Raw genomic sequence first — 23,602 nt, forward strand, 5'->3', positions numbered from 1 at the left:
GAGCCTCCCTTTACTATCAGCAGTGCCCCCATGCATAATGGAAGAGGACTTCGGCATACAGATCCCACAGCCCTGAAGTTGTATTTGTGGCTGACCTCCATGCACAGTAAATTTTACTATTACAAACACTTCTGAACTGGCTGTGGACATTTTCAAATACTGTCTGCCTCTTGCAATTCATTCAGCTCTACACCTACAGTCTTCTATAAAGCGCAGGTGACGAGGTTTAATAAATCTGTTGTTTGTGAAGTGCCAAAAAAAAGATATTTAGATGTTCCTTATGTGCTCCAGTACTTTGCCAAGTCTTAGAGGAGATTGCCAAAATAAAGCTATCTCAGCTTGGATAAGCAGTTGTTTGCCACTCTGACAGAGCCTCTCAGACTTTGTGTTAGACTTTATTAAAGAAATTGTCTTGTCTTCAATATGTTCATCCAACCAACTATCCTGTATATTTTTCCTGGCAAGACAGCAGCTGGAAACAAGGGAATCAACATGAAAAAAAACTAATAGAAATAAGGAATGTGGTTTGTACCTTCAGAAATGGGAGCAGTTTTCTGGAAAGCATGACTCAAAGGGATTTAGCAATGGTAACAGAGCAGTCAGAGAGACCTACAGCTTCTCCATGCTAGTAGTTCCTATCATAAGGACCATCTAATCTTTTAGCCTTTAGCTGCATAAAAGAGCAGAGAGTAGGTCTATGATGCAATTAATATAATTCATAGTGTTAATAAAATAAATACAAGTATAATGCATACAGTTCTGAACGCCATATTAAAATGTGTAGGGCTAAGTCTGTATGTAAATGCATGCACACACAGAATGAAGAGAGAAACAGAAAACAGTTGCAGGCCAGAGAGGAGGAAAGCTTCCCAGTGAGTGATCTGAGGAGTTTAGAACATTCAGCTCCTCCAAAAGTTCAGAGCTGATGACATTAATAATGTATTTTCTCAGAACAAAGATTTAGACAACACTTGCTTATCAAACAAGAATCAATGCTGACACCTGACACTGGACACATTCACACTGAAAGCCAAGAAACTCATTTTGAAAAGTGACAGTAACCTGTCCTCTGCCCAGCCTAACACATCCTCTTCAAACCAGAAAGAGGGAATTGCCTGGTATTTGCATACTTAACAGAATACTGAATGCTGGGGAGGGGGGGGAAATTGGAAAGCAAGTTCTCAGGGATATAAGGTTACGATGCAGAGATGGAACACACTAAAAATCATTCAAAATCTGCAAAGCCATTGTGCCCTAGGCCAGCTAAATAAGTGCTACTACTACTTACATAATGCAGCAGTGGTTTGGGGTTTTCAGTTGGGTTTTTTTTTTTTTTTTGTTGGGATCTTTTTTCCCCTCCTCCAATAAGCAAGAGCTTTAAAACCACAGACATTACAATGAAGCCAGCAAGAGGCAGTTTCAGAACAAGTGCACAAAGGCATGGCACCCACCACCCAGCCCTAGGAGCCAGCGAGCTGAAGCAGCTCGCTGAAGTGGCAGCATGAGGGAAAGGTTAAGGCCCCACAGTTAACAGGGGCATCATCATCTCAGCTCCTGCTTCCAAACTGTGGAAGGCAAGACTAGCCAGGGCCAGAGGAAGACACATCAGGAATTAGTAACTTTGTGGGGAGACAGGACACTGGGGAAGTGAGCTGTATATTATCAGTCCATAGGCTGGTTTCTTTCTTTCTAGGTATAGACAAAAAAGAAGCTGGTGTAGGGTTTGGTGTTTTGGTGGGGGTTTTTGTGGGTTTTGTTCTGGGGGTTTGGGGGGGGGGGGGGGGGGGGGGGGAGGGTGGTGTTTTGTGGTGGTTTTTGTTTGGTTTGGTTTTTTTTCAGGGTCAGGGGATTGCTTACTCTTTTTCCTTCGCCTTAAATATATCTTGTTACATATTACCTCAAACAGATTTTTGTTAAATTCTCGAAATTTCAGAGGAGCTATTGGCAGTGAAGAGCATCAAATACAACCTGTTTCATTACACTGTAGTTTTCCTAAATCTGATCTGATATGTCTGCACTTATGTCAATCACTTTTCAAACACTGTGAGTAATCCCACATGAGAAAAACCTTAGATCCCTCTTTTTAACCCAAGAAGAGCTAAGAGACAAAGGAAAGATCTACTTTCATCCCTAAATGGGAGGGATATTCCACTCACTATCCTCTCCACACAAGGCAAAGTTCTGTATCTTGTTACTAGTTTCCCATAGAAAGTACTGTAAATTGTTCAGGTATCTGCCAGAATGAGCAGTATTTAGCCTTACTTGTAAGTGGCCCCCATTAGAACCACAGGTCTAATTCTGATCAAGACTCCGGGGTTCACCGTATCGGGCTGCCAGGTCACGCTGTAGTATATTAGCATTACTGCTTTGTTAAACTGAAAAGCATTGATTCCCAATTACACATTAAATCTAGTCTTTCAGAACAGGTTTAAGCGTATGAAGAAGATTATGCCAGATCTAAAGTTTTTTTACTGAGATCTTAAAATTATACTTTCTATCAAGTAGAAGTACTTATAGTAGTCTATATACCCTATATAGAAGTAGTCTACATGCCCTAGACTACCCACTGGCTGGGTAGCAAGTGGAAGTCACAGCACTCCCAACTATTAAGGCTGCCTGAAAGCTCACAGCTTAAAAAAATAAAACACCATTAAGAACAGCTGCATATTTATTTGACAGGTTTCAACTGCCTGGGACAAGGGTTTGGCTTTTTTGTGGTATTTTTTAAATATCTAAGTGCATCTCCAGCTGATTTTTTTTGCTAGTGTTTTAAACCAGTTCAACCAATTCACAAGGTCTTCCCTAAGCAATTCAGATAAAAAGATAAAGATAAATTAAAAAGAAGGAATGGGTGCTAGGTCAGATGGGAAGAGTAACATGCAGTCCTGACAATAAGGGACAACAAGCAAAAGCACATGAAGATCACAGAGGACTAAAAGATGCTTTTGTTTTTCTTGGGAGATGAGCAATCTAGTGGTTTTATTTTCAAATGTTTGCACTTTCAGAACAATATATTAGAAATAAATAGTTCATCATCTTTAACAGATAGTTCAAATTTCTCCATATCAGATATAGTCAATAATGTGTCTTCCATTAACTGGATAAAACTATTTTCCACTACTTGAAATTGTACTGCAGAATACATTCACCAGGCAACTATGATAGTGTTTATAATGTGTTTGCAGTACAATTCTGGGTTGGTGGGGGTTTTTTGTTTCTTAAGCATAAGGAACATACTGGGGAAAAAGCCAAGTACTGGAAGTCCCAATAACATCCACTGTTTACAATGCAATCAAATGTTAACACAAGATAAAGATAACTCAAATGCTGTGTTATTTTTCCTCAATTCTACCTTATACAATTTGAAGATATTTAAAGTATGTTTATATTCTCAGCTATCCTCCACAGAGTGGCTAGTGTTACTAATTAAACAGCCAACAGAAAAAGGAATAGTTGGAAGCATTTATCCATGTGCTTTACACGTTTGGGACAATTCCAAAGGGGACTGAATTACCCCTTTTACTAATTTTTACTTTTAAAGTAATAAATAACCCAGAAAAAAAACACTTCTCACTTGAATTTCCAAAAGAGTTTCACAGCATGTGTTTCTATCTGTATTAATACAAGGATACAGGAGTATACCTAAGACTAAATGATGTGCCATGCTTTGGCTACCAGGAAGCTGGACATAGTCATCCTCACTTCTCCTCTTCTGCTATGAGGTTACTAGCCAGGTAGGCCTGCTAGGACATTTGTGCACATTAACTTTCAAGCCCTGTTCTACTACCAGAAAATAATTACAGCAGACAAGCAAGCACCCCACAAACACCTTATACCTAATGTTTATAATGATCCAGATTATTCTGAACCTTTTGACATAACTCTCCCAGCGCCTGCTGACAGGTATGTAGAATTTTGTTTTTTGAAACAGCCATTGATCAATTAAGTATCACAGCACAAGGATATTCTTTTCAGTCAGCCTACAATCTCTATTTCCAGCTCTTATACTACTTTTAAAACCTCCAAACTGCAGAATTATTCATATCCTCATTAGTTTTAATGAAGAAAAGCTGGGGTTCCAAATGCTGCAATTATCAGGTTTTCCTCTCCTGTATGTGGCCAATCATCAAGTTTTCTAAATTTTGAAGCAGCACGGCTAATCAGCAAAGTTACAAAACCATTTATGCTGCACCATAATCCTTCTCTACACAATTTTTTTTTTGTCCAAGGAGGTGGAAACTAACACTTCTGCAATATTTTTTACTTCATAAAAAAAGAGCTTGTTGGTTGCCGATCTCCATTTGGATGAAGTAGTATATAAGTTTTAAAAAAAAAGAAAAAAAAAGCCCACACACCTATCCGGAAACCTAATCCTAAAACCTTATTTAAGAGCCATACCTGTGAGGCAGGACAAGAGGAGTTGTCCAACAGGCACCTTCTCCCAGGGGAGCAGAGAGGACCCCAACACTAGCAAGCTGAGTACAAGAGTAACATCCCAGAGTAGGAAGGTGCATGAAGTGGTATAGGACAGTTATTACATGTTCTATTAAGATTTTTAAGTATTTATTCACATATTCCCTGCCAGCAACAAACAAATGGAATGTCTTTGAACAGAGGACAGTGATAAAAATTAGACCGTGAAATGGCAGCAAAATCTCTGAAACTTGTGAGCTACTACAGCAAAGAGGGTCCAGTTCAACAAAGCAGTGCAGTGAAAGATGGTCCTAATTTCCCAAGAACATTTTTTGTCCCATTCCGGTGTATTATTGCCTAGTAACACAATTTGAAACTAACGTTCTTCCTGTAGTGGCTGCAAGCAAAGAACAGGAGCCTCAACTCCTTATATACCACAGTAGCATGACCACTTCATGAACAGCAACAGCACCACCTTCCCCCTACCCAGAACAACTGCTGCTTCCCACCTCTTTTGGCAAGCACAGAGCCCACAAAACGAATTACTTTGGGAAACAGTTCTGGGTAAAAACAACAAAGTTTTATGTTTGTGTCAGACTAGTTTAAACGCAGATCAGTTCCTGTACAGTTCAAAGGGCAAGAGCAGAAGGACTGGGTGGAGACAGACAACACTATCTCTTTTGAAAGCAAATGCACACTTAAGCCAGCTCAAGGCTGCCAGGAAACCAAAGTCAAAGCAAAACTAAGCCTAAGAAACATTAATTGTCTTTCAGTGGCCCTACTGGAAGGGCCACTTCCAAGGCCTACTGGAAGCCTTCATACACTGAAGTAAAGGCCCCTTTTCCAGAGACACAGGCAACCTACCAGGCTATATAAGCACAGCTGTACACAACTGCTGCCATCTTCTCCTTCGCACAGGAACACCAGGACAGCATTCTAAAATGGTTATAGGGAAATGGGAACGTGAATCACTCATGTAAGACAGTAAAGTGACCATATATAGTTACAAGTCCTTTGCTGTATCTCAAGCCAGCTTTGTGAGGGCTGGAAGGAGCAGGGAAGGTTTCTGAAGAAAGGATTCTGTGCACAAAACTTCTCTATCTTTGTAGGCTTTCATCTTCACAAAAGCAGAAAAAATACCTTTTAGAGGGGAAAAAATAAAAAACCTTTGCTGAAGTGCACTTCATATTTGATTTCTTACATTAATTGCTACTGTCTCCAAATGAATTTACTTTTCCACTTTGTGTTTATACATGAGACTCAATAGAATTCTAGCTATGAAGGTGTTACTTGAATTGCCATTAAGAGAATAACACTCCTATACAGAATAACGCTCCTATACAGAACAACAAAATAGAAGCTGTCATCTAAAAGGAGAAATTAAAATTCTTCACCCCTTTATTCATCAGTTACTATAACCAGTTTGCAGGGAGGGGGGACAGAAATAAGAACTACAGTTCTATAAAAGGATTATAAGTAAAGCCAGTGGGTAGTTTTAGCTTCATATAGATCTGATAACTTGAAACTAAATACACCACACATGGTGATCAAAGCTGTTCACATAATATATTTCATACCTACCTTCAGCAGTTTAGCTTCAATGTCACAAAGGTACAGTAAAGTATCTTAAGACACCTAGAACCTGTTGCTGTATTGTTTCTTCATCTCACTATCATTATTCTATACTGAGCTATAGGAATTTCTTGATCATACAGGTTTTTTCCTTACAGCTTTGACTGCTATGGGGTAGAAATTAGATATAAATGAAAGTTTAGGAAAACCTTCTTTAAAGGCTGAACATAAAACGATGTAAGAAGAAACATGCCATCTAAGAAAAACTTTTCAGAAGTGTTAATATAAAATGCATTAGCACCATATGAAAGAATCCTCAGATTTTAAACATGTAAAACATTAAGATCAGGAAAATCTCAGTACTCTGAAATTCAGTTCTTTGATTTCTTATCAGTCAGTAATCTCTGTGTAGTCCCAGGAAGGCAAGCAATCATAACTTGAAAGTGCCACTAATATGACCTGGGTCAAGCTAAACCTAGCAGTTTAAGCTTAGGACCTCAATCAACAGCAAACGAGGACATTTCTTCAGCAAAAGAGCAAGTCTTCATCTTCTCTAATGGAGGTTCTTCCAAGAAAATGATTAGCAACTTGATTGCATTAACTTGATTGCACGATCTACCATAGTGTATTTTATTATCCTCTTGAGAATTATACCTTAAAGTTAAAAATGCACTGGAAAAAGAGTGTGCTTTTTAAAAAAAAAATACAAATTACTATAATTACTATATAGCCTGCTAAATAATCATACAAGAGTAGAACTTGAGTTCATCAAAAAGTTAGCTCTTATTTTATTTGAAAAAGCAAGGAAGACATGGAATTGTTTTGTTAAAAGGAGAACAGTAACAAAAACCCCATAAATTTAAAACTAGCTACTTTTAATTAGTAAGAAATCACGCACCACATGAAAAAAATACAACTTTGCAAAAGCAGTAGTATAAGGCCATGTACTATTTTTATGCTGCTCTAGGAATCCACATAATGCACATCTGCATACTTAATTGACTAGCTTTTCATGCATTTTTATCTTACGTTTTGACTATTGCTTGTCTTCAACTCAATTTTCAACATGTAACAAAAAAGCATCCACAAACGAAGCCTCCAACGAAGCTGAAGTTTACATGTCAACTTTATTTTAAAAAATAATTTTTCAGAATTACCCTTTGCCATATATTGTTTGCAATTGACATTCCTTGTCATTTTTCTACCATAAGATAAATGTATTTTAAACATATGGGAAGTATAGGCTATTTTCTTTATTCCCCAAGATTCAACTATAGTTATCAAGCATTTCTTTACCAGACATTTTATCCTACAGTTTCTTCTGGCACAGGAAGCCAGGGTAAAATTGACCAAGAAGCCTTGAACTGAAGAACCTAGAGGAAACCTACAAGGCCTAAATTTTTTCCTCCAGTTCTAGCATTCCCTCCCAAAGAAGGAACAGTACAAGACCACCTCTTGGAAGTCTGCATTTCTCTGCTGCAGCTACTCTCTGGCCACAGAGCTGGACCTAAGGTAAGAGCAGAGAGCAGTGAAGTTTACAGTTGCACTCGTAGTGCACAGCCTGGTCTTCTTCCACAAACCCAGACTTCTGATACCCAGAAAGGTGTGTCCTCACTGGGAACTCAGGCTGTCAACTACTGTACCAGCTAATTCCGAAACAGGATGCTTCCTTCTCCTCTGTAGCCCCTGCCTTGGCACAGGCAATGGCAAGCGTGGTCTAAAATCTTTTTTTTCCAATCTCCTTTGCTCTTCACACCACTTCTTTCACACTCGTCCAAAATGGTTCTAACAGATAAATTTCAGTGGTCCTTCAGATTCAGGCTTCCCATGTTGATTCTCAAATCTGAGTGATTTGCAGAATCTCTCTTATTTTCAGATAACACAGTGAAATCCTGAAAGCTGCAAACCCTTCAAACCTGAGGAAAAATATCATCAACTTTTCTTCTTTCAAATAGCCACTTTCATTTATATGAATAGACAGTTCTTCCACTAGAAAAAAAGAGTTTGGGCATGAGCTAAAGTCCAACAGAAAAAATGAAGACGTTCAGAGAGATGGATATACAATAAGAAGCATTATCCACTACTCAACAGCAAAAGTGAACTTAAGGAAGTATCTGGCATCATTTTATGGTTAGTAAGATTTGCCACACGAACCCAAAGTTAAGAAAGCCCTTATACATTTCAGGATACAAGTCCCACCTCAAAAGCTAGCATGTTTTTTAAAAAAAGAGTTTTTCTTATTTCTGCCTCTCAAGTGTCCATAGTAGCTACTGTTGCAAATTGACCAATAAACAAGATGAGTCAATAATCAATTCCTGTGTCACTCATCTTCCCCTCCCTACTGTCAGCTATTCTTCCTCAGCTTTGATTTCTGGATTACCTGGCTTATCTCCTAACAGGTAAGGAATCTTTAAAAACAAAGATGCAATTAAATGTCTGAATAGAGTTTGGGGTAAAAGAGCAAGAATCAGACTACTAGCACTACAACAGCGAGAACACAGCTCTAAGAGCTTCATCAGAATAATGAAAAAAAAAAAAAACCACCGAAGGAACTGGTGCATGTGGAGCCAGCATTGAATGGATTCAGTCAAGGGCTTGTAGAAGGTGGTAGCACAGCAAATACATTCTCATGCTAGAAAGTTCAGAATATTTTAACATTATTTCATTTTTTCAGCTATACTACTTATTCCTGGATGTCATTTCTTATAACAATGTCATTTCTTAGAACATTTTCCTGAATGCACTTTTTTTTTTAATTTAAGGCTTTTTTTAAACTTCATTTTTGTTTGGCTACTTAGCTGAACTTTAAGTACGTAGAAGCAGCATTGTATCTTGACCCTCAGATATGTAATTCTGAATAGAAGATTTTTTTTTTTTACTTAAGTTGTTGAACTATTGTTCCATCTGTCTTTGAAGAAAGGGAAGAAAACTAAAAGCCCTCAAGACTTGAGTCTTTAAACTACTGTAACTTAATTGATACTAATGCCATCTTTGCAGAATGATAACAGAATGAAGAACAGGAAAGCATTAATACTGAAGAGAATTACAGAATCATTTAGGTTGGAAAAGACCTTTAAGATCATCAAGTCCAACCATTAACCTAGCACTGCCAAGTCCACCACTAAACCATGTCCTTAAGTGCCACATCTACGCGTCTTTTAAATACCCTCAAGGATGGTGACTCAACCACTTCCCTGGGCAGCCTGTTCCAGTGCTCGACAACCCTTTTGGTGAAGAAATTTTTCCCAATATCCAGTCTAAACCTCCCCTGGTGCAACTTGAGGCCATTTCCTCCTGTCCTATCCCTTGTTACTTGGGAGAAGAGACCAACCCCCACCTCTCTACAACCTCCTTTCAGGTAGTTGTAGAAAGCAATAAGGTCTCCCCTCAGCCTCCTTTTCTCCAGGCTAAACAACCCCAGCTCCCTCAGCTGCTCCTCATCAGACTTGTAAGCAGGTTATGAACACAGTCAGCCTTCTGGTTGTTTGCAGAAGATACTTCTAAACTCCCCAAAAGATGAAGGTATGTTCTCTTATTCATACGCATTCTCAAAAGTTATTTACTGTATGACAGTTTATCAAAGGACAGTGCTGTCTCCATCCCTACAGCCTTTCGCACGCATCAGCCCCTCCACCCCACAAAGCAGACACTAACTCACACTTATTTGGCACTTTCAATAGAAGCCTAATGTCCTTCAGCTACAAAGCTGCCTCCTCAGCTGAAGCATAGAGCCAGTGCCCTTTCCAACCTTTTGAAGTCAAACTAAGGCAGGCTTTCTGTTAGGCTCAGTATTGCACACACCAGGAAGCTGGGTTATGTGTGCATTTTTAATGGCAATTTAGATGGTGTTTTCCTCAAACATGTCAACTGTGCCAACTGTGCCTAAATAAAACAAGGATTGATGTGTCAAACCTGCACACAAGAACTGGGTTGGTTTGGTTTTGTTTTTAAACTTATAGGAGGGATTTGTTTTCACAATAGCAATGGTATTAGGCCATCTCATTAGTACACCATTACAATATCCCCATTACAACAGGAAAGTTCCAAAACACAAATCCCGAATTGTTTGCAACTGCTGAAATGTAAGTGAGATTTCTAACAGTATTTCAAAACTTTAAACAAGCTTCAACTTTCTGGAGGGAAGAGTCACAGGAATTAGAAGAACAGAACATCACATAGGAGTTGTGTACCTATCAAAAGTAATGCAAGCTTACTACACTGAAATAGTTTCCCAAAACAGCACCAGGACCAACTCCAATTCCTTGGGCCAGAACACAGTCACTTCTGAAAAGGAATGGAACACTGTCGTGGTTTTCGCTCAATATTATTCTCATACTAAAATCCAAAACACAACACCAGCTACTAGGAAGAAAATTAACTCTATCCCAGCCAAAGCCAGGACAAATAGCAACACAAAACTGCACCTCCTTCACCACTGTCTTACATACCAAGGTATACCACAGTAAGCATTTATAATTCCTTGTATTGAAGTAGTCTTTGGAGCCCTCACTTGAAAACAGAACAAAAAGCCCCTTCTTCAATCCACTTGCAATCTAAGTAGGACAAGGGAAATAATAATCCAAGACATATTATAAACCACTATGTGGAAGTATAAAGAGCTCAGCTTACTTTATAGCAAGACAACCCACCAAATTATCTTTCCATAACAAGGTTACATTATTTCCACAATGCATATCACTCCCTTGGTAAACATTAACATGTGCATGCTTATATGCACTTAAGCATCAACACGTGTATATAGAATTCCAAGTATTTGTTGCATCAAGGAAAATCATTAAGAAGGAATAAGCATCTTCCACCAGGTTATGCTTACACAAAGACATATTAAGCTCCTTTTCATCAGCACATTTGAATGTCCATTCAACCCACCATTTGTGACCAGATGCACTTAGAATGACCTCCCTCCCTCCACCCCTCTCATTGTTTAAAGAACAGAAACTCCAACAGCTTCAGTTGTCAGACCACCAATTAGCTACAGTACTTAGTGCCCAGATGACAAAACACATTTCCAGGTCGAGAGAAAGTGTTATGGTTGTACAGCTGAATACTCTCCAAAACCCAAGTGACCCAGGTCTCAAACCTTCTCCCTGCTGTGTTTTTAATACTCTTTCATTTAAAATGCCAAAATACAAATCAAATAGAAGGATCAATAGAAAATCAAATTAGAAAAGCACAAGTTTCAGATTTGCATATATCTTACGTAAAAAGGATTTTAACTCCAAAATCCCCCTCTTAGCATTTAAATAGGCAATCTTATTCCAAAACTATCAGGAATCTTATTAGTGTCACAGATCCACTGTCACAGTTAAATTTTTATTTTTTTTTTTTTTTTTAAAATCTGAGAAAAGTAATGGAATACTTATCACAAAATGGAAAAACTCTGGTGGTTACTGATGTTCAGAGAAAGAGTTCACAGTTCAGAATGTTCAAACACAAACATTACACTGAAAAAATTAAAAGGTTGGAGTCCATCTGGTAAGAACCTTTATAACCACGTTTTTAAAGTAGGTGGAGCTGAAATAAGTAACCCTTGTAACATGTTCCAAGACAATATCTATTTTAAGAAAAATTACATTATACAGCACTAAATATGTAAAAGCTTATAATTTTTTCTAGGATAAATGGGAGGTTAATTTATGCATACAGGCACTGTGTTATGGCTCTAAATCTATAAAACTGAATTTTCTTTAATAAGCTAAGCAACATTTGACCAGGTGTCTGTTCTTAAAGCTATGAACTTATCTTGAAGCACATTGCTAGACCTGAAGTTTATTACAAGAATGTTTCCAGTAACCAGAAGCACATGATAGTGTAATTGCACACCACGGAATGTAATACTACACTTAAAAAATGGTTATTTTAATGATTACGCTAATGAGTTCTGAACTTCCAACCTATGTGCATACAGTTTCATAATTACACAGCTTGAAATCCTCATCAGCAAATCCAAATGCTCCTGAAATCCAAATCATTTTATAATCTTGAATAATGCATGGCACCTCTGCAACAAGAAATTAAAACAAATTTCATAAAAATGCAAAGCTTCATAATCTGTATTCTAAAAGAAACTGCATTACTGAAATAAAGTGTTGCTTGGTAAGTGCTAATGATGGTGATTTTTTTCCCCCCTTCCCTCTGGTACTCACAGTTCAGATCCCACTCCAAAAATAAACAAGACTAACTCCTATCAAAATATCCTTTTATATATATATATATATATATATATATATGGTGGCTCACAGCATACCCTACTACACAAGAGTGAAATCAGACATCTGTTTCCTAAACAAGCATTGGCTCAAAATGGCATAAAACCTTTTCTTCCTGAAAAGCATGAAACCATATTTTTTTAAAATAGGCTGCAGCTTGACTGGCTTGCATACTATTTCATCAATAGCTAAAACAAAACTCCATCTTGGTTCATTCAAAGGGCCAGCAAATCAAGGTCTACAGTTTTTCCATAAGAATGTCCCCCCACCTCCAACACCTTCGTTTGTTTGTTTGTTTTTAAACTACAGGTAAAGCCTAGATAAACTCAACAGAGGTTTTTAGCAAGCATTGGCACTATCTTTTTGAACAAGTTAAAAAGCCTGTGACTCAAGATGAGGGGGAAAAGCCATCATCACAGTCAATGCAAAAGGATAGATAGGTCGTTTTGATCTAGGATTTTCTTGTGTCTCGCATTTCTTCTTCATATTTTGATGTGCTGAAAAGGATAAAGGTAATTTTTACAATATGCTATTTCTAATACTTCTCTTCCTTGTAGATGCATGATGCATAGCTAATTATCAGACACCTAAAGAATACTTACACTGGGACTCCCTTGATAGAACAGAAGTTACATGGAGGTTTTATTCACAGTAGTGTTTTGTCTTTGTATCTTCATCGCCCAGAACTAGCTAAGAATATTTAAGTAAACAAACACTGTCAGCAGTAACAATTTCATATGCCAATAACTTTGATTATGGGAAATTACAACTGAAACTTATTACAAATTATTTATTCAAGGAAGAAACAGAATACTCTGAATCTAACAGATAAGAACACTGTATCATGCCTTTGGAGGTTGTAATCATATTATTCAGGATGAAAGTTAAATCCATTTTAATTTTTACCAATTTAGGGTTTGAAAGAAGAATGAATCATTAGTTATCCTTTTTGTTAATCAAATTTTAAGACTTCCGCTCATCTGTACGATCTCATTACTGAAACCACAAAATATGAATACAAAACCAGAAGCAGTAAGGAAGAGTCACAAAGACAAATATCCACACACATTCTGGCAGAGATATTAACCACAGCCTGAAAATTATACTTACAAAAAAAAAAAAAAACCCCAACATTAAAACCAAATCAAAGAACAACAGCCCTTATATACCAGTTTTGACAAATTTCTGCAACTTCTTTTTTCCCCAACTTGAACATACCAGGCTTTTGATCTACTAATCCCTATTTTACCTCATTAGCACCAAGGAACGAAACATAAGAACTGGCTGCCCCTGGACAAGAGTTCTCTCAAACACAGCATTCAAACTTACAGAAGTGTAACCAGGACTCTGCCAGAAGCACTAAGTATCAAAAGTTTGACGCGTGTATTTGCTGCAACCAGTTTAACAGTCAGTAAAAGCACACACAATAAAACAATAACTTGGCCATGTTATTAATCAACTAAATGTCATAAAACATTGAGTGTCAAAACCCTAATCCAGAGTAACATTCACCACCTTATAGAGAAAAAAAGCTACAAAAATTTTTTTTTCTTTGATGCATGCATTTTTGGTGCAGATTTTATGACAGACACAGAGCATCCAAGTTACAATACACCAATTTGAACGATCCTGTGTCCATTGCACGCTTAAGCTGTTACCTCCACATTATATGAAACTAACATCATTAAATTGCTTTCTGTGCTACCAGACATCTCTCTTACATGCTTATTCTTTATATGAAAGGGAATTTTTTTTGTATTTTAAAACTTCTCCAGGGGAAAGTTGACTAATATGCAACAACTTGTAGAGCAGCCTACATAAAAAAACACTGCAGCATATACTTCAATAGGTAAAAATTCTCAGTTGTAACTAAGTCTTACATATCTTGTTTTGTTTTTCCTAAACAAGTATAATACACTGTTGTACAACAAACTGAAGAATAAAAAACTCTATTCTACATTCCAGTTATCAGAAAGTTACAAAACCCTAGAGAAAATACTAGAAAGCTCAATTACACAGAAGTCTAGAGGTCTGAACCACATTTCTCTAACTTAAGTATGCATTACTTGCATGGCTCATACATATTTGAGAATCAAACCATACGACAAAAAGATCTGTAATATGTGACATTTTCAGGTTCTGGTGACCCAGTGGACGGTAATTTAAACAAGCCAGCATCGAGGCCTCTGCCACTGATTTGCAGGGGAAGCTTTTAAAACAGCAATGCTGTAACTCCCCATTAAGAGAAATTCCCTCAGAATTTCAGAGCCCTTTATTTATTTTTTAAACTATTGAGATACTCCTGCCCACTTGCCTTGTAATTTTGACTTCATTTTACCATTTTTCAACTTGTTTGTAGAAATCATTTTCCTTATCACCTCACGCTCTTCAGCCACACCTTCTCTACTTAACTAAAGGTTACTTTAGTTCTGATTTCCTTCTCCATTTCATGAGGAATTCAATGGTTGGAGGGAACAGAAACTGTTCAAAGGTGGAATTACTTCAATACAACTTAATTTAAATACACATCGCATATTAGAGCGTGCCGTCACTTTCACAGCCGGAATGACAACCCGGAAAGTCTAGAGTCAAACCCTGGTCAGAAAATAACTGCTGTGTAAGTGCTATACCCAGCCAGCCAGCACTCCCAGTGACTAAACCTGCCTGGAAACAATGGAAAAGTTCAGAATCCACTGACAGAAAACATGCCTGTCAGGTACTTGGACAGACATTTCCTTTGTATAATTACATCACTCTTGAAGTTTATATCCAGTTCTGAATCCAAACATTTTTGTCATTTTGCTGAAACAATTTCTCCAAACTAGCCTCACTCACAATACCGTCACTGAAGCGAAAGCTACCTGCAAAGACCTTTGTCTAAAGTAGGGTTTGAGAGTTACTTGGCATCCTCTACAAAAACAACTTCAGCCAGATCTTCAGCTTCTCATCAGAAGCATGTATGGGCCCAATAACCATTTTGAACAGCCAGCAGATGATTACTCTAGCATTTGGAGACCTTCCAGGAGACATGTTTTCTCAATATTGCATTTCTGCTTGTAGTGAACTGAGAAGGAAAAATTCATTGATTTTGCTATCTAATATTTCATTAAATGCTTAGCTAAAATAAGTATCTGAACTACACTTAATTCATACCATTTACTTGATATCATCATTAGAAACACTTAAATGACAGTTACAGTCCCTACAAATCTTGAAAGAATGTCACTCTTTCAGCATTTCATTGATATTGCTTTGTGCCCTTCAAAAGCTTCTGCTGCTATTAAAAAACACGAGTCACCCATATTTAACAAAGGAGATACACAAGCAAAAACTACTTCTAAGACCATATTGGCACCCTGCTATTTCAGTATTAGCACAATGCCCCTCACAATCACATACCTTTTTTTTTTTCTTCCTTCCACTCCTAAAAAAAAAAAAACCACCACCACATACACACAAAAATACCAAACCAAAACAACAACAACAAAAACCCCAACAACAACAACAAAAAAACCCACCAAACACAAAACACCCCCACTGTATAATTACAGCAGTGGAACTGCTAACAAGCAAGCCTCTGGAGAGGTTAAAACTACACCATCTTCTAGGATGACAAGTGTAGGTCTTTTGCCAGCAGCACTGATCAGGAAACGGTATCTTTACATAAACGTTCAATAGCTTTGTTGGCCAAATTGTAGATACTGCAATACTGCCCTTGCAAGCACAGTCTTACAGGGAAAAAAACCAAAATAAAAAACAAACCCAACCAAACAAAAAACCCCAGCACCCTGACAGCACACCATCATCCCCTACTTCAGAAGAGCTCTGCTGATAAAAGCATACCAGTCAGCATGTTTTGCTTGTATTTAATCCTGTCAAAATATGAACATACATGTTGGACAGGTTAGACAGAAACTGTATTTTCCCTGTAGACTTTATATGTGTTCAGAGAGTAGAACTGTTCTGAACTAGGAAGTTATTAACAGTTTAAACTTTTCCTATAAGCTAAGCAAGTTTTAATTCATTAGCACAGGGCTTCATTACATCTTTTTAGTCTCCCCAGGTGTTTGTGAGTATTTGAAAACATGACTCCATATAAAAATCAGAGAGAAATCCAGATGGGTACATTAAGTTTATGCATTTAAGACATGTGCCAAGCACAGGCTCAATGTACAGAATGATATGAAAGGAAATGTTTTGTACTCATCTTTTGCACAGCATAGAAGTTTTCTTAGGGCATTTTCTTCCTCAAGGAAAAAAGTAATTTCAAGTGATAGAAGTCTGTTAAGAACAGCGTACAAAGAGGACTCCATTTATAGCTTCAACACATTAAAAGCAGACAATTTAAATAGCATGTTTTTATTCAAATGACAAAATTTGGGGTTTTTAATTAATTAGATCCATCATTCAGAGTAATCAGGACACAAACACTTACTAGGTAACTCAGTGAAAACGAACTATTTTAAAACTATTCAACAATAGCTTTGACATCCAATTCGGGCCACAGATTATTGCTGAGGCAGCAGCAGCAAGAGGCAGCAGCAGCAAGAGGGGCTCTTACCATAAAGAATTTCCAAAGCATTTTCACATGACACAAGTTGCCAAGCACATGTAATACTAATTTAGACTTGTTTTATATGCAAATAGAACAAGCCACCCTCTCCACCATGCATAACTGTGCAGTTGACAGCAATTAGTGTCATCCACTGTACTGCCTATTTGCTGAATTTTGATTAATTTTGAGTTCAAGAGGAAACCATGAAGTTAACATAAGCAGAGCTCAAAAACATTGCCACTCCCAATAATGTGCATTATGCAGCCCAGTGCCATCCTTTCACAACGTTGGAAACTGACCGTTTATTCCATCTTTCTCAATCATTTACTGACCCACAGCAGCACTTGCTGCTTACCTCATGAGTAGTTGTGCCTCCTTAACCATCTATTGTTAAGGACTGTCAAAAGCTTTTGAAATTCCAAATAAATTATATCTGATAGCTCTCTCTCATTCACTGTTCTGTTGCCACAATGAAAGAATTTCAATAGATTAGCAAGCACATTTTCCTTTGAAGAAACTGTGCTAATTTACTGCTATCAAAGTACAATCTAGAGCAGATTAACCCTTAAAAAAGCATCAGCTAGTTTCCTCTGCCACTAAAGAAGAGCTTGATGGTCAGCAATGCCAAACACACCTTTGGTTAAAGGCACTGAGGTTAAGTGCAACACTTATTTTTATACAGAGTGACTGATTTCATGGGAGACTGTATTACTGACTTGGATGCATAGGAAAAGATGACAAGGACAAGGGAGCAACAAAGCTGCGGCCTATTCATTTATCACACATACAGATAATAATAACCAAAAGAGAATCAGTGCACAGATAAATGTACCAAATATTCTTTCATCTATTTAGGGACTTTAAACACCAAATTAGATATCAGGTCAATTAGATCTAAATATCTCCTCCCCTTTTTGCAAAGCTTAAAGATTCCCTAGCCAATATTCTCAGTGCAGAATAGTACTGGTGAAGGCTTAAAGGCTAATAGGTCACCATAAAACTATTAAAAATATTTGTAAGCCTTTTATAGGGCTGGTTCTTTGTTATCAGATCATACCAAACCTTGTAAGTAGGTAGTATGGACAGCTCCTTACACATGCAATGGCCCAATTCCACTCTCAAATGAAAGAATTCTTTGACCTCTCAACCAGCAGTCCCCTTATATGATTACATGATTCTCCTCTACTTTAATCAAAAAACCTGATTTGTCACTGCAGCTGCTGCTGTTCAGTAAGTCTCGCTTATCACTGTTTCACCAAGGTGTTCTGAAGAAGAGAAGATGGCAGTGATGCATCACATGTAATTGAGACATCACAGGAAGAGAAATTGAGGAGTTTGCTGTATTCCTAAACCACCCCAGATCACTTCAGAGATTAAGATCCCAATTTTCCAGTGGTTTTTCCTCAAGGCATCCTCAGAACTACAGAGTCCCACCTAGCACTGTTATAACAGAAGATGCTTAAGCCTACAGCTGTGTGCGAACTAGAAACTTCATCAGCAACACATACTCAACCAGTCACACCCACCAGTAAGTATAGCAAAGGCTTTGGCAACAAGTTAAAAACCGGATGGTGTATCAAATATTCTGCAAACTACTGCTCATATTTGCATAAGTGTTCCTGTATCAGTACTTCAAATAGAGGAAATCCTGAGTGGACATGTTAATTTTTATTAAGTGATGAGACCAGTACCACATTTCCCTTTGATGCGGTATCTCATTTTATGACATCTTATGCTTATGGTCTTATTCTTTATATACAGCTGTGTCAATCCTCAGAACCCAGTCTTTAGCCTCCAAACGCTACTGGAAAAAAGTCTTAGGGTGTTTTAAGTACACTTTCAGTAAATACGGACAAGCAAGAAATACAAATTTGATAAAAAGAACATATACCAAACAGAGCTCCATTGTTTTTAAGAATTCCCAGACAAACCACCATAAAATGACACTGAAGTACACCTCAGACAATTTTCTAAGGTACTGAGAAACAGCATCCCATTAATCATAAGCAAAATGTTGCAATTTGTATTAAATCACTGAAGAACTCAGCAGCATACAAAACTAGCATTTGTTTGCAATATACAAAATTATTTTGAAGTCACCAAGCGTATGGCACTGTAAATAGACAAAGCTATTTGTCTGAAAGTACAACCATATCCCATATTTGGATCTTTAGTTTTAAGTCACTAGATATATTTTTCCTCCTATATTATGAAGAAAAGAAAGAAAAAAAACAGTGAAGTATTATAAGTTATACCCCTCCTCCTCTATGCTGAAGTGTCACCAATTAGTTTCCCAAAACTAAATTTTCCTGATAATTACAAAAAAAAAAAAATTAAAAAGGGGCTTCTTTGCAGCTACTACTTCTCTACCCAGAAAGGACATCTATCTTGTTTGAATTGAAAGTTAGACACTCATAGCTTTTAAAATTAATAACTGCCCTGCTTAGACTTTCAGTAGCAAATCAGAGGAACTCCTCCTGAAATTTAACACAGTTGAAGCAGCTGTTCTTGTCATCACAGGATTTGTCTGTTTATTTTGTCACACATATTCAACCATGACATTTGAGTGATTCTCAAAAACTTAATTCTAAGCAAAGGAAGAGATTATAAAAGGTATTTTAAGTGGCATAAAAAAAGATGTCTTGCAAAACTCGCATTCCTTCACCACTCTGTTTTCGTACAGCAATAAAAAGAAACACAGAACTGCTTGAAAAGGTTAAGTCCTAAATCAACTGCTAGGCTCCTCTGATTATCTTCACTGTTTTGGTCATGCTTCCCCCTGCCCCCCCCCCCCCTCCCCAGTTCTACTCCAGAAACAGACAGCTATAGCACCTATGGGCAGATGTGTTTAATTTAAGAATATTTAACACTCACTTCATCTGCCAGATGTCCAAGAAATGAGAAAGCAGCATTAGTTATTTGAAAAGACACAGCAAAAAGCAAAGCAGTATTTTCATCGAAGCTCTACCTTATCTTTGTCTTCCACAACATCTGCCAGCACATCATCTGGGTCCAGGATTCCTCCATCTGTATACTCCAGGTGGTGAATATTTACCCAGGAAGTTGGATCCTGTAAGACAGATACAAGACTTCTTAACCTAACCTTGCATGGTTTTAGTGCCACTGGACAAAGCAGCTTTGTATCCCATCTGCTTCCCACCCATTTCCCTCTTTAATTGTGAGGTAGAAGCTTGGAGCCACTACCCAAAATTAAAACTGAGAGAATGAAAACTACAGACACATAACAAGACACTACCTATAGAACACTATGCAAAACATCTTTAAAATGTACATTTCCATTGCCTTATCATTCTTTACTTAAATAGTTAATAAAAAACAAGGAGAAATTAAACTTTTTTCGTTTTACAATAGTTTACAGTTGGAATATTTGGGTTATTACCAGCACACACACAGAAATATATATATGTATGGACATGCACCACTCCTGACAGTTTCGGGGGGAGGGGTCTATACATGTATTTATATATCTAAAAAAAAAACCATCATTTCTTTCTCTGAGGAGGTAGGTCAGGCTATTGTGGCAAAAAAACAAATGAATAGAATAAATAAATCCCCGTTTGTTTTCATAAATAAATGCTCTCAAATTCCAATGCAACGTTGTGTACCATATTAATGGGGATCGTGTTACTTTTCCAAAACTAATACTTTCCTCATATATTATTAATTACTTCACTTCAATAACTGGGAGCTTCGCCATCGTTCCACTGACCCTGAAGCCAAAAGACTTGGAGTGCACTGCTCAACAGCAAATTCTCCCTGACATGAATTACAAATCGGGGAGCAGACACACAGTCTGTAACCACTGCCCCCAAACCATACCAGCTACCTGTGTATACATAACTTCCAAGGGGGACAGGCTAAGTGGTGGTTATGTTTGAATTGCCTTAGTTAACATTTGAACATTTATCCTATTAGGGCCAGCTATCGTGGTTTAACAACCACATGGCAGCTCATTGAGTCATAGCAACATGTTTGAGTACTCCATGGTATCAGCATTGATAAATGTTGAATTGGCACATCTTCTACAGCACACTGAAGAAAGGAAATGTGCTTAGTTAAGATTACAAAGCATGTTTGAGTCCTCCATCAAATATTATGGAGACCAGCCAGAACATGCTAAAATTAAGGGTCAAGTAACTAGCACGCACACACATAGCTTTGAGAAAGGTTTCAGAAATGGACAACGAAAGAAGAGCACTGCTGATGTGCAATACGCAATCCAAATGATTCCATTTATATTGCATCTATATTGCCAAATCCTTCTTCCTTGTCAAGTCTAATTAGATCACAGTTCTCAGAAGCAAAGTGAAGCACAACAGACACACTATATAGACTAGCAAGTTCTTTGTCTCTAGTTTGGATATTCCCCATGTAATGAAGTCCCTGAGAAGCAGGGATATTCCACTCCATATTTATTTATGGGCATTCTATAACTTTGGCCATCAAGTGACGCAGACAGCAGATAAATCAGGATAATTCCATCATAGGTACAGATGTGGATCAATTGGATTAGGCCTTTTTTATTGTATCATCAATAGGCAGCAGTCAAAAAACAAACCAGAAAACCTCACAGTACAACAACCCTAGCATTACCAACAGGTCAGCCCATCATGCCACTATCACCTTTGCTGGTGAACTCTAAACAAAATGTTTTTCCTATTCTAGCTTCCACAGTTCAGTTTCAATTATTCCACTGACACATACTGGTTTGGGCTGGGATAGATTTAGTTTTCTTCATAGTAGCTTGCATGGTGCTATGTTTTGGATTTGCGACCATAACAGTGTTGATAACACAGGGATGTTTTGGCTATTGCTGAACAGTGCTTACACAGTATCAAAGCCTTCCCCATTTCCCACACTGCCCCACCAGTGAGTAGGCTGGGGATGCACAAGAAGCTGGGAGGGGACTCAGTCGGGGCAGCTGACCAAAGGGATATTCCATACCATATGACACTGTTCAGCAATAAAAGCTGGTGGAAAAAGGCGGGGGGGGGGGGGGGGGGGGGGGGGGGGGAGTGTAGAAGGGGAGTGTCAGTTGTGTGCACAGCTTTTGTTTTATCTATTAAACTGTCTTTTTCTCAGCCCATGACTTTTCTCAGTTGTACCCTTATGATTCTCCTCCCCAGCCCACTGGGCAAGGAGTGAACAAGCAGCTGTGTGGGGCTTAGCTGCCTTAGGTTAACCCACAGTCTTTCTACCCCCTTGCACTTGTTTGAGGGTTAAGTATATCTAAGGTACAGTATGGCTGAGTGACAACCACCCAATTAAGCACATAAAAGTACCTCTATTTGTAACATGTCTATTTAATCTGTAATTTACCTCTAACCACAGTGATTTCATTTTGCACTGAAACCACCCATTTGTGAAATAGCAAATATTTGTTCATTCTAGGTATCAGGTGTTCAAAATTACAAAATTTAAGAAAAACCAATTAACATGCTTTTGTCTCTGCAAAGTGATAAAGCATAGACAACTATTACAGCTCAAAGCTCTATTTTAAAGCCCATGGTTTAAGTATTTTTACCATAACCACAAAATTCTAAGATGAAAAGGCAGAGAGGAAACATACCTCTGTGCAACAGCAAGCATGTTAACTTACATCAATTTACCTAATGCAGAAACCTTGTGAAAAAGTGTCTCTTGACCCTACCAATAAACTTACAAAATATGATTCTCTCAAACTGGAATGCATCAGTAGCTACAGATGTTCCTCCTGAACCTTTTAACTAATGCAATCACAAAAGGTTTCCATAGTTAGTAACACTAAAAAAGCATACTTGAAAACCCCTCCTCTTAATTAGACAAACTTCTGCAGCTAGCATTTTTGTCTGAAGATATATTAAAACCTGTTATACATATTATGCTGTTTAAGTGTCTTGTAGACAGAATAAAGCTGATGTGAAAAAAATAAACAGCTGATTGGAATATTCTGCTTTCAATGTGTGCTTCTATTTGTGGTTCAGTAGCTGCACCAACCCAGATGTGTCACTGAAAAAGAAACAAAGAAAAACTGAGTGCAAAAGCTCAATTGTCCCAACAGAATGCAGCAAGTGGGCAGGAAACAAGCTCAAGATACACAGCCACCCCAAACTACATTAAGCTTAACAAATTCCTAACCTTCCTTTTACTTTGGGCCACAACAAATACAGTAACTTAATGGTTTTGTTAGTGGCCATATAAAGAGGAAGTAGTCTCTAAATCTGTCTGAAAGAACAGAAGATGCCATTCCTCACCAATCTTTTGGAGCAAGTGCAGCCAGTGTTAGATTCTTTAAAAGAAAGGAATGACAATTCACACTGAAATACAAGAACTAAAACAGAACAGCATTCACATAGTTTCCTTAGCAGAAAAATACTTCTTAATAGTTTAGGTACTGCTCCGACACACACTATGACTCAGGTCCACACAGTATGAAGCCACTATGACTTTTTGATCCCAAGGACTCCCCAATTATAGTAACCACCAGACACTACAACAAGACTGAACACTTGCTGTTTCAGAAACACAAATGTGAAACTGGTTTCTATTAACTTAACCAGAACTTCATCCCTGAAAGTTAAAAAAAACAGCTACTAAGCACAGATGCTTTTTATAGACTTGTTTGATGAAGCAAATAGTAACTACTGCTAGATAGCCTAGGTGGAGGAAATTCCCTCTGCACAGTCACAGAATTAACAACAGTTCATCTGACCAGCAAAATCACTCACCCATTCCAAAGAGATTTTGAAGTCAGAGAACATTTTCTGTTCTTTGGATGAACTCCAAACACTGCCATGCATGGGATACAAAGTGTCTATATAAAAAAAAAAAA

General features: G+C 37.8%; 1 protein-coding gene across 3 annotated transcripts in view; it reads right to left on the minus strand.

The window, feature by feature from the left end:
* The window catches only part of PARD3B (par-3 family cell polarity regulator beta), a 443,287-nt gene that overhangs the window by 394,567 nt on the left and 25,118 nt on the right, over window positions 1-23,602 (minus strand). For all 3 annotated transcript variants that reach the window (XR_012777023.1, XM_075511456.1, XM_075511455.1), the window contains exon 2: window positions 19,739-19,840. Coding sequence is in view for 2 of the 3 variants with exons in the window: in XM_075511456.1 (XP_075367571.1) it covers window positions 19,739-19,840 (102 nt within the window). In the remaining variant the exon portion in view is untranslated. The remainder of the gene's footprint in view (window positions 1-19,738; window positions 19,841-23,602) is intronic.

The sequence above is a fragment of the Mycteria americana genome, chromosome 9 (genome assembly GCF_035582795.1).
Source record: "Mycteria americana isolate JAX WOST 10 ecotype Jacksonville Zoo and Gardens chromosome 9, USCA_MyAme_1.0, whole genome shotgun sequence".
NCBI lineage: Eukaryota > Metazoa > Chordata > Aves > Ciconiiformes > Ciconiidae > Mycteria > Mycteria americana.